Below are 15,572 nucleotides of genomic sequence, written 5' to 3'. Positions count from 1 at the left end.
GCCCTCTGTTAGGATGCTGGACCACTCCTGATTGGTCACTAGGAAGTATCATGTGCCTTTGATGGAAATGACATGGAAGATGTATGGTTGAAGTGCTGTGCTTAGCACCACTGCTGTGCAGGGGAGAAAACCACTATGACCCAAATAGCCCTGCACTCAAACAATGTCGCACCAACCAAAGACAACATATTGGGAAGAAAAATGCTTGTAAACTGCATGTGTTAGAAGATGTATTGGCCAGACGGCCATAGGGCAATCTTTGAACTATTGAAATCTTTAGAAATATTGTTTGGTTCTGAAACAATACTTACAAACCTAATTAATCAAGCATAGATGGTTTATTTTCAGGCTTTCCACAGTGTGTTGCTTTAAGGCAAGAATAGGGTCCGTTGGGTTCTTTTTGCTGTTTCACAGAGGCATGCAAAAAACTCAGCATGGGCATTCATGTTCATACAAGTTGAAGCTCTAAATTTCAAAATAATATCTACACAGATCTCTGGTGATCCCTTCAACAAAGGCCGGGGTTGGGGGTAGCCTGGATTCCTTTTTCAATTGTTTCCGATTCTGTGTGTGACTTTTTTTTCCACCCTTCTCCTAAATTTTATTCATCAGCATCATTTAAGAAAGATCATCATTCCTGTTGCATTCTCTAGCTTGAGGGGAAAACACTTTTGACTTTTTTCTTATAGAATAAATATAATGAAGTGTTGCTTTCCTGAATATGTACACTTGAATGATGTGATTTAAAATGTTTTCCAGTCTTAGTATCACATTTTAAAAGGGTGACTGAGAAACTACACATCCTCAAGGCAGAAAGGTGAGCAACTTGGAAACCATTTTGTGTAAGAAGGCTAAGTAAGGGGCCATCTGGAGTGATACTACAGGCAGGTAGTGGAAGCCCTTTGTGTCTCAAGCAAGCTGTGGTTGAAATAAGCTCATCATTCAGATGAAAGAATTGTCCAAGTACTTGGTTGCATGCAAAACAGTGCCTGGCCAGAGTTTTAGCAAGACATGAAATATTGCACTGGGTCATGGCAGTTGAATTGCGTGAGTACAATCCCCAAGGGTCAACTCCTGGTTATCTATTTAGAGGCAGATTATGGACTTTGTGGATTATCTAAGTGTTCCCCACTGTGTCCTCCAGGGCTGTGCCACTATTTACCAGCTGGTTAGAATATGAAGGACAGAAGAAAGGAAAGGGGTGGAAACTCAACCCATAATCACATAGCTTGTAAGCAATTCAGATTAAAGATGTGGTGGGAGGAGGGATGTTAAGCTCATTATTTATTGGGAAAATGAAAAAATTAAAACCACAATGGAGTACTATTTTACACCCACCAGAATGACAAAAATTGAAAAACTCAGTCAAGTAATAGTAAGTGTTGGCAAGGATGTGGAATAACAGGAAGCCTTATACACTGCTGGTGGGAGTGTCAGTTGGTAAAAACACTCTGGAAGACAATGGATATGTATAATATTGAAGACATGGATACCCTAGGACTTGGCTATTCCACTCCTAGAGAAACTAGAGTACATGCAACAGAGGATGTGTACAAGAATGTTCATAGCACCTTGTTTGTAATATTAAAAAACAAAACAAAAACGGATTTCATGCATACTCCCATCAATAAGAGAATGGATGAATAATTTATAGATATTCATGTAATGAAATTAGGTTGGTCTGTGGCTATTTGTTTCCTTTAAACAATGTGTATATGTCATCTATACTCTTAAAAGCATTGTATTAAGTTGTAACGTGTGAAATTGCCTACATTTGACAGTTTTTGTCCTACAAAACAGCAATTTCATATGGTAACATTAATGCTTCCAAAAATAAATAAGATAATTAAATAAAAAATGTTTTGCGCAATTAAAAAAAATAAATCTCAGAGACTCACAGGATTATTAGGGCTGGGGAATATTTTAGAGATCATTTAAATTCTTCCACAGATGAAGAAATCAAGGCCTTCAGATTCATTCAGTGAATCCACCAGAAACCAAATACAGTGGCTCTCAAATTATAGCTCATGTTTACAACAATTCACAGTCTAGTCCGGAAATTTAAAAACAAAACATGTCAATACACATCCATGTCCCTGGGCTGGAGACTTTCTGTGATTCAAATGCAACTGAGTAAGGCGGATGGTGTCATGGGGAAGAGGTGGTGTCATGGAAGGAGGGCGAAGTGCATCTGAACGCACTTGGGTTACCTTCTGGTGCCTGGTGAGACACCAACTCCATGTGTCCTTTTACTAGAAGAAGGGAGGTGGTTGAGTGATGTTGGAAGAAGGAACATCCCTCCCCCAGAGGCAGGGAAGAAGTCACCCTCATACTTAGCAGAGTACCTGAGCTGGGACAAGTTCCTGCCCCTCTTGTGACCACTTCATTCTCCCACATCCATGGCAGATATCAGTCATTTCCCCATGAACTGAGACACAGCCCTGGAACTCTTAAAAATTGATGTCCCAATGGGTACCGGTGTTCAAGAAGAAAGCTGTTTGCCATCCTTAGTAGGAGACAAGACATTAGAGCTGGAATGACTGATTATGGTGAACTGAGCAACGTGGACTAATCCCTGAGGAAAGAGAAGTGGTTATCCCCAGGCAAGTCTGCAAGTCTGGAGGGAGGGTGATGAGGTGGACATGGAGAAGGGTAAGCTATAATGCTGAAGAGCAGTCCTCTTGAATTCTTCTTCTTATTAAACTTATTAGACACTTATTAAAAAGTGTTCCCTGCTTGTTTCTCAGCCCCCCAGGTTCTTTCAAGATTTTCTTTTTGTGTTTTGTTTTCTGTAATTTTAATATGCTGTGCCTATATGTAGTAGGTCTTTTGTTTTTGTTTTTGTTTTGTTTGTTTTTGCACTTATCTTGCTGAATGTTCTCTGAGCTGCCTGAATTTGTGGTTTGGAAAGTTCTCAGCCATTGTTACTTCAAACATTTCTTCTGCCCATTTTCTCTTTTTTCTTCTACTGGTATTCCAATTATGATACGTATGTTATATCTTATAAAATTGTCCCAGAGTTCTTGTATGTTTTGTTCTTTTTTTCGCCATTTCTTTCTCTCTTTGCATTTCAGTTTAGGAGTTTTTATCGACCTGTCTTCATGCTTGCTGATTCTTTCCTTGGCCATGTTCAGTTTACTGATGAGCCCATCAAGGACATTCTTCATTTCTGTTACAGCGTTTTGTATTTCTAGCATTTTTGGATTGTATTTTACTTTTAGTAAAAATTGTATATATTTGAAGTGTACAACATGATGATTTGATACACATATACATAGTGAAATGATTACTATAGTCAAGCTGATTAACCTGTTATCTCCTCATGTAGTTTTTAACCATTTTTTGTGTGATGAGAGAACCTGAAATCTACTCTCTAGCAAATTTCCAGTGTTCAGTACAGTATTATTTACTGCAGTCTTCATGCTGGAAATTAGATCTCTAGATTTATTCATCTTCCATAACTGCAACTTTGTACCCTTTGACTTAACACCTTCCCATTTCCCCCACCTCCCTGTCCCTGGTAACTCCTATTCTACTCTCTGCTCCTATGTATTCAGCTTTTTTAGATTCCACATATAAGTGAAATTGTGGAGCATTTCTCTTTGATTCTTAGAGTTTCCATCTCTCTGCTTACCTTACTCAGCTGTTCTTTCATGTTGTCTACTTTCTCCATTAACGCTCTTAGCATATTAATCACAGTATTTGAAATTCCTTCTCTGATAATTCTGATGCCTGTGCCATAGCTGAGTTCTTATGCTTGCTTTGTCTCTTCAGATTGTGTTTTTTTTTGCCTTTTGACATGCCTCATAACTTTTTGTTGAAAGCCAAGCATGATACATCAGGTAATAGGAACTGAAGTAACCAGATCTTTGCTGTGGGTTTTTGTGTCAACCCGACTCGGTACTGAGATATGTTTAATGTTTGTTGTAGCTGTAAGTACGAGAGGCTTCAGGTTTCTCCAGTGTTCGCACTTTCGTCCCCTTTCCAGACTTTGGGCTTCCCTGACTGCTCCTCCTGAGAGAGAGTCTGTATCTTGCAGCTCTCTCAGCTGGAATCCACTGTTATTATACTGGACACCTGTTGGTGTACTGATAAGGTGTGGGGGAGGGGAAACAGTCTATAATCTTATGATTAATCTCAGTCTTTTAGTGGGTCTGTGTCTCTGGCTGTGACCTTAACAAGTGTTTTTTAACTTTTTTTTTTTTTTTTTTTTTTTTTACTGCTCCTTAGGTGAGATGAGAAGGCTAAAGGAACTGGAGTGGGAAAAATGCCCTTCCCTCAGCTGGGATAAGGATCTGATATGCTTTTGTTATGGAGGATGCTTTGGGCATATTTTACTATGATTGTTTTTCCCATGCCTGTATCAGAGCTTTGAAGGGGTCTTTTTCAGACTTTCACCTTGAGAAACTAGTGGAGTTCTTATAGACAAAATCCACTGAAGTGCAGGGACCACCTAAACCTGCTGTCCTCAGGAGTTTCTAACTCTCAAGCTAGTCTACACCCAGCCTCCAGCAATTCATCAAAATGATCATTTAAATGTTCCTACCAGTGTAGGAACCAGTGTATTGTTCCAAAGGGAAACATATCTTGGTTTGACTCTTTGGATTCATCTGTCTCTCCAGATTTTGGGGTGGCCTTTTGCCCTGCAAACTCAGTTCTCTGATGGGTCCAGGAAAAGTTGTTGTTTTTCACTTTGTTAAACTCTTTCTTGTTGTAAGGATAGGACTGTCAGTTTCCAAGCTGTTTCCATGCTGGAGCTAAAACTGGAAGTCCATTACATGTATTTCTGCCAACACCTTCCCCCAAAATGGGGATTATCATTATCTATCCATTTTACAGATGAAGAAAATCAAGCCCAGGCAGTCTGTGTCTCAACCACTATACAGAACTCCCAGGCACATCCAAGTTGCCATCGCTGTTCACTTAGCTGACTGCTAACTGCCTTCTAACTGGCTTCTGCTCTCATCCTCTTCTGCCCAATTTTCCTTAGAGAACTTTTTCAAGGGTAAGTCCCGCTGTCGCGACTCATCTGTGGGAAAATTTTAGTAGCTTTCCATCATACATTGTGCAACTTCTAGACCTCACCTGTCCCTTCTTTTTTGCTCACTTCCATTTAGCCATTGGGTGTAGCAATCTTAGGAATATATCTCAGTCCTTGTGAGGCTGGAATGCTATTCCCCCCTCCTGCATGACTGACCTTTTCAACCTTCGGGTCAGTCTCAAATTAAATATTACCTTCCTAGGTCTCCACCCATGTTTCTCTGTCTCGGTCCCTTGTTTTTTCCTTGATGTCACTCACTACAATTTGTAATCACTTAGTTGTGACTTGCTGTTGTCATCTTCTCCAGTTGATTGTAAGCTCTATGAGGGCAGGGACCACATTTGCCTTATTCTGTTGTATCCCCAGGGCCAAATACAGAGCAAGGCACATACTAGGCATTTGATAAATATGTTTTTGAATGAAGGAATGAATAAAATGAGGCAAACTCTGGATGGATGGAAAAGGTATTATTTTCCACTTGAGTCCTTATTGCCAAAAGAGGCCATTCAGGAGCTATAGAGGGAGAGAGAACAATAACAACAGCTAAGGCTAACTGAGTGCTTCCTGTGTGTCACATACTGCTCTAAACTCTTTGTTTATTAACAACTCATTTAATCTGCACCTCAGCCCTGGGTGGTAGTGGCAATCATTATTGCCATTTTGTGAATGGGGAAATTGAGGCACAGAGCACTTAAGTAGCTTGACTTAGGTAACACAGCCAGGAAGAGGTGAACCAGATTTGATCCAAGACGTCTGGGCTCAGGGCTTCATGCTTTCCAGACCCCCTCCCATGGACTCAGCCCCATTAGCTGAAAAACTCTCACTCCCCCACTAGGAGAAGTGGTGAGGCTGAGGTGGCAGACTCCAACTCTACTATGTGATCTAAGAATCCTTTAAAAGTGTGTCATTGGAGTTTTCAGTACTAATTGAAGACCTATTTAAAGTTTAAGTTTGATTTTGGATATGCAGGAGATGATATTAATTAGCTTTAGCCTCTATTTATGCCTACAGTTAAGGGCAAGATGAGCTCTGGGGAATTAATTGTCTCTGGGTTTCATTTCTCCTTCTAGGACAGGTGCCTCTAGTTTTTTTGTAACATGAACATGCTGGAGATAGAAGCCCAAGGGAGCAGAAGAGATAGGGCGGGGATACGAACACATAGAAGTTATATATTGAGAGAGCGCTGCCAGGAGCAGGTGTGATGGGGTGCGCCATCCTGCCCCCTGGTAGCCCAGAGGGGCTGAATATGCAGGGGTTACCATATTTGTCTTTTCCTAATGAATAGAAAATGAATAAATCTGCATCTGCCATGATTTATCATGAGCTATTTTGCAGCTCAAGAGAAAGATACATTGTTTTTGTGAAGTACATTCAGCTCTGGGGGTTATCTTATTGTGCCTTGAAATCTCCTGTCTGCCACAATATTATTTCAAAAGAAATTTGCAACAGATGGAAGACCTGTGCTGCAAAATAATAGGCAGAGTCGTCTACACATTGAAAGAACCTGCAAAACTTGAACGTCAGGAAGAATTTCTTAAGACGAGAAACACCCAAAAACAGGTAGTTGAGAAAAGTTGGCCTGTTGCCTCAGTAAGTGAGCACTGGGAGAGGTTGTCTGGAGGAGGGGTTAGAATGTGGGCTTTCCTGGGAGCTGATTTCAGTCACTGGGCCTCAGGCAGAGTACTCAGGCTAAGGTGCCCTGTCTTCTTCTGCACAGTAGAAGTCATGCTGGAAGCACTGATGGCGGGCTAAGGCAAGGCAAGGAGGGTGGTCAGCGCCCCCTACTTGCTAGCTGTTGTTGTGGACATTTGCACCCCTCCCTTCATCAAGCCCAGTTCGTGGTAATCACACGTTTCTTCTGGCACCGCTGGCATTAACTGGGCAGTAGAAAAACCAGACTCCTTCGAAATCTAAGACCTGAGTCCCAACCCCAGCTTCTCTGGTGCTTGACTCGTGGTGTGGACACATGCTTACTCTCTGACCTCAGGTCCCTCCTGAGTGAATAAGCTGAGGGGTCGTGGTCTGGCTCAAGCGGGTTTACTGGTGTGAAAGCAAATAAAATAAGGAATAGACCAGTTGTAAAGTGGCAGATATTGCTGGTATCTGAAATGAAGACTGTTCACAGAGAGAGAATGCTTGGAGGAGAAAGACATACCTGAGGTCATGGCTCTAGATTGTTCTTGAGTGTTTGGACTACGTACAATTTCTAACAGTACCTGACATCTCTGATGAGTGAGTTAGACCAGTGTCTCCCTAATTACACATCGTAATACCCGAGGGGCTTACAAACTACAGAGACTGGGGCCCCGGGACCACGTGCCTATATTTTTTCAAAGCCTGCCAGACATTGGTGAATGCGCAGTCAAGATTGGGAAACACTGAAGTAGACTCAAGAGCCTGGTAATGTAACAAAGAACACTGGACTTTCAATCATGAGCAATGGATTTGGGCTCAAGTTCTGCCACTGTCTTGGTGGGGAGATTGGAAAATTTGAAAAAAAAAAAAAGGCTGAAAGCCATTGGAGATTGGAAACAGCCCTTGCATTTCTAACAACAGTCTCAGTTTGATGCCCAAACTACTGGTTGTTCTATTCAATTCAGGCAACCTCGCAGCTGTATCATAGAGGAAACCTGAAATTCATGCAGGGGTCTGTGAAACTGGGAGGCTCTTGGGTTGCTGTGCTGAATTCCATTTTGCCAAAAATCAGCTGGTCAATTTAGCCTCAAGATGATGGGTTCTGTTGATCTGAGTAAGATTTTGTCATTGTTGCAGTACCTAGTATATGGTAGGAGCTTAAGGAATATTGGTTGAATAACTAAATAAACAAACATAGTCACCAGCTGTCTCAACATCATATAAGGTGACCTTGATAATTATTATCTATATAAAGTATTACCTTTCTTTCTATCTTTCTATCTAAATGTGCCTTTTATATGGCAATTACAAAGTTACTTATTTGCCTTTCTGATAAGCAATGAAATCTCTGATGCAGAGGTAGTGAGATTCAGGGCCTTGGAAGTATTTAAACAGAGATGGATGAAGAAGGTGGTGAGGGTCAGCCTCAGATGACCTTTAAGGTCTCTTTCAACCCATAACTTGTGGAATGTGAAGGTGTGTAAAGTGGCTTCAGCCCTTCCATCCTGTTCTTGATATCTGAACAACAGAATGAAGGCAGGTCAAATGCCATTGGTTCTAAGGTTGTAGATTTTCCTTTGGGATCAAGAGTCCCAGAGCTACTGTTTTGAAAGATTCTAGGAGTTTCTCTGCATTTGGGAAAGACTGATACATTTGTCTACCATTTCAGATTCTGGGATTTATGATGAAAAGCGGCAGGCAGTTAAGATTAAAATGAAAACCTCAGTCTTCCTAAAGTGCAGGAGGAAGACGAGACTTCTAGAACTCTGTAACCTGCTTATGCACAGAGCTTGCAAATACATCCCCATGACTCCAAGCAGAATACTTAGAAAATCATCTTCTGAGATGAAGATGGCATGAAAGGAGGTAAATGATAGTGTAACTTTTGTAGGGCTGGCCATAGGCCAGAGATGCAAACTGGTGGCCCATGGTGATTCAGAGAACAGATGTGTTTTGTGGCATCCATACCATATATTTTTTTAAATCGAGCGAGTTACCAACATTTAAAAATCAGAAGTTTTTACATATATTGAAAAAACATATGTCTGCTTCTCCTGAAAATCCAGAAAAATCTGTCTTCATGGGGCCCACATCCCCTCAGGGCAATAAAAGAACTGAGAAGTGGCTGGCCCCTTCTGATGGCTGCTCCTTCTTGGCCTCTTCTCTCATTTCTATTATCTGTGGGGTCCCTGGAGGCGTTTCTTTCGATTTCCCCTTCTGCAGGCAAAGCTGCGACTTAGGAGTAGTGCGTCCTGTTACCTAACATGGCCAGCATCTTTGCCACTTGACTGAATCTTGAACACAGGGAATATGAGTCTTGCTAAGAGTTGGTGCGTCCTGGCACGGTTTCTGCCACATAGTAGAACTCATAGTAGAAATCCACTTCGTTCCTCCCCCCGTTCCACACCTCCCCACCTCCTGGTTTTTCTTCTTTTCTATCCCCCAAGTCTGAACAATTTTTTTTTTAGTGAAAAAGGCTACTGTTAATAATTATTCTGGGATAACATGTGTGAGTTTGAACCATTGTGCGTATATTAGTTTCCGAGGACTGTCATAACAAAGAACCCCAAACTGGATGCTTAAAGCAAAATTATTATCTCACGGTTCTGGAGGCAGAAGTTGGAAATCCAAGTATCAGCAGGATACCAAGTATCAGCCAAGTATCAGCAGGCTTGGCACCTTCTGGAGGTTCTAAGGGAGAGTTCATGCCTTTCTCTTAGCTTCTGGCGGGTGCTGCAGTCCGTGAGGTACCTTGGTTTGTAGATACATCACTCCACTCTCTGCCTCTGTCATCACATGGCGTTCTTCCTGTGTGTCTGTGTCTGTTTTTTCTTCTTATAAGGACACTAGTCATATTGGACTAAGGCCTTACCCTAACAACCTCATCCTGACTTGACTGCAGTTACAAAGACCCTATTAGCAAATAAGGTCACATTCACAGCTACGGAAGGTTAGGGCTTCAACATATCTTCTTGGGGGACACAACTCAACCCATAAACTTCAAACTAGCTTTCTGACCTGAAAAGATGGAGATAATAATTCTATTTGTTAGATGAGGTTCCTGTGAGGACTAAATGACCAACGTGTCTGGGCCCTCACACAGCGCCTGCAATATAGCTTGAACTCAACAAAAGCATTTCCAGCCTTTTACCTCCCCTTCCACACCTTTTCCCTCCTCTTCTTCTCCTACTTGGGCACCTGGGTCCTTGGCTTCTCTGTCATTTTGTTTGCTCAGGATAGAAACATGAAACAAACAGAAAATCCATCCATTGCCTGATGTTATCCTTCCTGCCATTAATTCCATAGGTGATATTTAAGTGCCTTCCTTCAAAATAATGCATTTACCTTTTACAGTATTTCCAGAAAAGATTCAGACTCCAATGGCATATAGAAGACTGCTCTGTGCTTGCCAGTACAGCATCCCCAGGCCTCCTGCTGTAAGTATAGCTTCTTTCGACCAAGAAAGCCACGGAGAAGCAAGTCCCTCTCCAACATTGTCCAGTGAATGGGAAGGGACCCCACTGATCTTCACGGTCAGACAAGAAATGAATAGGGGAGCCAGAGAAGCACCCAGACAGGCCTGGGGCAGTTCATTTCTGGAACAGTGAATGACAAAAATGCCTATTCAGGTCCACTCAGTAAATCCTATGCACCTGGAGGCCACAGGCACACATATCAACAGGCACGTGAGATTTCAGAACCAGCCCCCTTGTAATTCCAAGGGAGATTCTGTCCCATCTGGTGAGTATCACTTTGTGGTTCCTAACTCTTTCTTCCTCTTTTCAATTGGCCACATTTTGTTTTTAACTTCAATAGAAACAGCAAAATTATTTGACTCAACGGTAAGTCCTATTCTAGAACGTTCTATAAGAACTGTAGTTGTCAGTCTTTAATGGAAGTCTGCTTGTTGCTTTGTATTGTATTGGAGGAGAGCACAGGTGTGAGCTGATGACAAGAGTTTAATGATTCAGGTACTGTACCTGATAATAATAATAATGACAAGTATTATCATCAGCATCCCAACCCCCATTTATGAAGCTCTCAGATACTGTGCTGAGCATTTTACATTATTTTATGAAATCCTCATATAACCCTCTTAGGCAGATAATGTTATTATCCCCATTTTACAAATAAGGAAGGTGTGAATTCATAGCACAGAATAATGTGTATAAAAATGAAGTATCTCAAAACTGCATAACAGGAGGAATGATTTAAAGGTAAGAAGATGGACCAGAAGAAATGAGCTTTGACATCAGGGAAACCTGAGCCCAGAACCAGAAATACTTGGGCTCAAATTTCTGCTTTCTACTGTTTCATTCAGTTCTGTCGCCATGATCAAGTCCCATAGATGTTCTTTGCGCCCGGTATTTTCTGTATACTGACAATTACTACCTTGAAGAGATGTTGTTGATATAAAATTCCCTGAACACAGCAGGGCTGACTAAATGGCAGCTGTGATGATGGTGGTGGTGTTTATGGTGCTGATATTCTGACTGCAGGAGAGGAAATGTCAGGAGACAATGCATACCTCCAAATATTCTAGGAAGTGTCCTGTAGAAGAAGAATTAGACTGATTTATGCAGCTTTTTTTTTTTTTTAGGTACCTTTTTGCGTAGATTTTGTTGCACATATTTATACACTTTGTTGGAATTGACCAATAGAAGAAAGAGAAATTTTGACACAGTCAAAAGGAGAACCTTCTTTGAACTAGAGGATAATGTCCTGCCTGGGCTGTAAATGGTAAAGTCGAGGCTGGGAGACTTTCTACCAAAGATGCTGAGTAAGAGATTCTTCTTTTCTGGAAGGATGGGCTTGATGATGGCATGTTGAGGATGCTGGCAGGTTAACACATTTTGAGTCTTATGTATAAGGCAATGTGCTAAAATCTGAACATACATCTTCAGTTATGGTCCACACGGCTACCTTCTGAGACAAGAACTGTTATCTTCCCATGGTTTAGATGAGGAATTGGAGGCCCATAGAGATTCTGTAACTTTAGGGATGGAGTCAGGATTCAAGCCTCCATTCTGACTCCAGGTCAGAGCATTCCTATATTAAGATTCCAAATATGACAATAATAGCTCATGGGTGCTGAGCACTTACTATGTACTAGATGCTTTACATTTTATTATGTTCTTCCGTCAGATACTTGCTTAGTTTGCTTTTACACTTCCTTCAGGTCTTTACTGAAATGTCACCTACATGGGTGGGCTTTCCTAACCTTTCTCACTTTATTTTCCTCCTTAAGATTTATTACCAGCTGACACTTATACGTTTCTTTGTTTGCTTATCTATTAGTCTGCTTTCTCTTCCACTCCCTCTCTTCCCAACTCGTATGCATGCTCCATAAGTGCAGGGATATTGCAGCTTTATACCTTTCTGTATTCCCAATGTCTAGAATACTGCCAGACACATAACAGGCACTCAGATATTAATGAATGAAAAAAACGAATGGACAAATTTAATCCCACTAGCAACCCTGTGAAGTAGGTAATACAATCCTCATGTTTCAGGTAAGGACAAAGAGGCTTAGGCCAGGTGATATGCTGGGATATAAATCTATGATGGTCTGCCCCCAAAGCCTGTTTATTCCCTTACACCAAAGTGTCCCTCTAAGACAGTTTGTTACAAAATGCATCATTACTGAATTACATTCAGGGAAGGAATTCCTATTCTTTGTCTCAAGACAGAGGACAGCATATTCTGTCTAGGTTGTATTCTGTTTCTCCAAATTCCAGAGTCACATCTATGATCTTAGGTGGAATTGTCTTGCAATGAATGGGTCATATGCCAGGGCTGTAAATCCAAATCACCAAACAGTTATTAAGCATCTAGTTTTCACAAAGCAATGTGTTTGGCTCTCTGAAAGCTTTTATTTACCTGGCCATATTGAAATGCCATTCTACCTCTATTTCCAGGAAATAATTCTCACGTTGGAGAAATCAGGCTCACTAAAAATTTTTCACAGTTTGACTTGGTTATGTTAAGTGTGTAGTGGGAGCTGCCCAGTACATACCAAACATAGAACAGTGTGCGATGAACTAAATTGAACCTAGTGTTATACCATTTGACACCCACTGTTTGGAAGGCAATGTGCATTTGAAATCTTCTACATATTTTTTGAGTTTGCCAGTGATCCCTTGGTTTGCTCCAAATATTTTAGACATCTGCATGCTATTCAAAGCCCTTTAAAAGTTTACAGAAAGTGATTTAAATCATCTAAGTTATCTTAATACACTACTGAAGAATTAGACTTTAATTTGCGTAGGTCAGTGGGCAGGATTTCTTACGTAAAAACGATTTTTTTTTTTGGGGGCCACACGGCGCGGGGCATGCAGGATCTTAATTCCTTGACCAAGGATCGAACCCGTGTCCCCTGCAGTGGAAGTGCAGAGTCTTAACCACTGGATTGCCAGGGAAGTACCCCCAAAACAATTTTATACATATGATATATATCAAGATTTTATTATATATATAAATACATACTTATATATAAATGCATGTGGAATATATATATATATATCTTTTGTATATATATCTCTTACATGAAACAATGATTTCATGATCGGGCAAAGAAAGAAAAAAAATCAAATCTATTATTAGAGTGTATGTATGTGTTGTGTAGAGCCAACATCAGATTAAAACACTGATTGTTTTAATTTTCACCCAGTTTGACATTTCTAATAAAACTCATGAAATAATTGCCTCTTGGATTTTTAAATTGTCAGTAGTATGTCTAAATGGGCCGCGGATCTGTTTGTTTTTCCATGATAGCTGAATAATTTCCATTCACAAATTTTCCCCAAATTTCAAATTTGAGGCTTTATTTTAGTCACCCATTCTTCTGTTTCCCTCTCTTTAGAAGTTTTGAACTGTTTGTCTTGAAATTAAAAGTTTTATGAGGATTCTGTAAAAGTTATTTTGGGGGGAGGAGGTGCTTTCAAACAATAGGAAAAGAATCGATAGCATTTTATTTTCTTAAAGAAATATGGGAAGCACGTGAGGATAATGTCAGGGGATTTAAAATGTTTTCTCAGCACGTTACAAACATCAATTTCTCAAACATCCAGTTATCAGGAGATTTTTTTTTTGAAGTCCCAGTGGGGCAGGTAAATTCCACACACTTGAGCACCACCCTGGCTTTTCCTTGCCTTCCATGTCTTACTCTGAGGCCGTACACTGCCGTCGGCCTCAACGGGAGAAGCCAGAACCCCTTTGCCTTGTCCAGGGTCTCCTGGAGTTTGTCAGAGCTTGAGCTGGAAGAGAGGATGGCACCCGCAGTAGGCGCACCGGCAAACCCAGATTCCCAAAGCTGGCTCCTGGGCGCGCCCGGGAATTCAGTGGGAAGGGGCACAGTTGCCATGGCACCAGAGATACTCCCCAAGCATCTTCATCCCCCCGAGAACAGGGGGCCCGGGGCAGACGCCTCTCTCCCCGGCAGTCTGGCAGGAGCGCCCCTTCCTGTGTTTGCCGGTGCTCCCACCCATCTCCCCTCCAAGAGGTTAATCAAGGTTTGCTCCTCTCCTCACTCCCGCCTACCCCCGCGTTTCCATACGGTTTGTTCACAGGCCCCTCCTAGGCCGGGGGTGAATGCTCACTTACACTGACCGCTGCGAGGGAATTGTTCGGTGAGTGCTGCCCATCTTCAAATCAATGCCTGCCCTGAACAACAGAAAGGGCCTCAGATGTACTGGTTTCCACAGAACCATTGTTAGGCTTCACAGAAGCAGTTTTGAACCTAATAAATAATGTCAAAAGTCTCTATCGCAGCCAAAACTGTTCCTTTTGAAGGATTTCTAATAGTATTTTTGTTCTGCGGTGTCTCCCAGTGTCACAAAGAATTTGTGCCTCACAATGGGGATGGGGTACATCGTGTGCCACTTTGCAATGTGCCGCCGTCAGGGATGGCCAGGACCCCACTTTGTTTTGCTCTCTCAGGTAAACGGTTTCACTTGCCAACTTGGGCTTTAGTTTAAGGATGTTTTCTAAGGGCCTTTTGAATCTCTAAACAGAGGTTTTGAAAACATAATTGAATGTCTGTAATTTAATAGTTAACATGAAATTTGATTACTCCCAATGTGCCTAGGGGAATTTTCTTCAGGCTGTATTAAGGTTTTTATGGCAGAAACCTGAAGCTGGATCCTCTTTGGAGGCCCTGAAACACATGGAACTAAGTTTAATGCAAAAGAGATGCTTAGGGAATGTTGTATCAAACTGGTGGCTTTAGGCAGTATTTTTGATTTTGGTTAACGTCAGTTAAACATGGCAGCTTTTCACTGTGAGGCGATGCAGAGACTGATATATCAAATGATTTTATGGGTTTAGTTATTTTTTTCTTTAATTAATTAATTAATTTATTTATGGCTGTGTTGGGTCTTCGTTTCTGTGCAAGGGCTTTCTCTAGTTGCGGCAAGCGGGGGCCACTCTTCATCGCGGTGCGCGGGCCTCTCACTATCGCGGCCTCTCTTGTTGCGGAGCACAGGCTCCAGACGCGCAGGCTCAGTAGCTGTGGCTCACGGGCCTAGTTGCTCCGCGGCATGTGGGATCCTCCCAGACCAGGGCTCGAACCCGTGTCCCCTGCATTGGCAGGCAGACTCTCAACCACTGCGCCACCAGGGAAGCCCTATTTTTTTCTTTTTAATATGCTATTTTTTTCAACATTCAGAGAGAAACACAAATCAATGTGACCAAGTCATTCATGTGCAGTTTTGCACTCAAGTTTCTTGCAATTTTCCCATAGGCTTGGATTCATAGAATTTGATACATGTAAAATCCCACTGCACTTTACCCTTCAGTTCGAGATTTATATATATATATATAATGCCTATATACTACTATGTGTATACTATATGTATACTATATGTAGTATGTCTATATTTAAGATGTTCTCCTGTCT

The 15,572-nt window shown here is 41.5% G+C and overlaps 1 protein-coding gene across 1 annotated transcript in view; it reads left to right on the top strand.

Annotated features, from left to right (window-relative positions):
* C10H12orf42 (chromosome 10 C12orf42 homolog) overlaps positions 1 to 14,283 on the top strand; it is a 63,256-nt gene extending 48,973 nt beyond the window's left edge. The window contains 2 exon segments of the mRNA XM_059937388.1: positions 10,028 to 10,417; positions 13,772 to 14,283. Coding sequence (XP_059793371.1) covers positions 10,028 to 10,417; positions 13,772 to 14,283 — 902 coding nt within the window.
* Positions 14,284 to 15,572: the final 1,289 nt, after the last annotated feature.

This window comes from Balaenoptera ricei, chromosome 10, assembly GCF_028023285.1.
Source record: "Balaenoptera ricei isolate mBalRic1 chromosome 10, mBalRic1.hap2, whole genome shotgun sequence".
NCBI classification, from domain to species: domain Eukaryota; kingdom Metazoa; phylum Chordata; class Mammalia; order Artiodactyla; family Balaenopteridae; genus Balaenoptera; species Balaenoptera ricei.
This window is presented reverse-complemented; position numbering and strand designations above follow the sequence as displayed.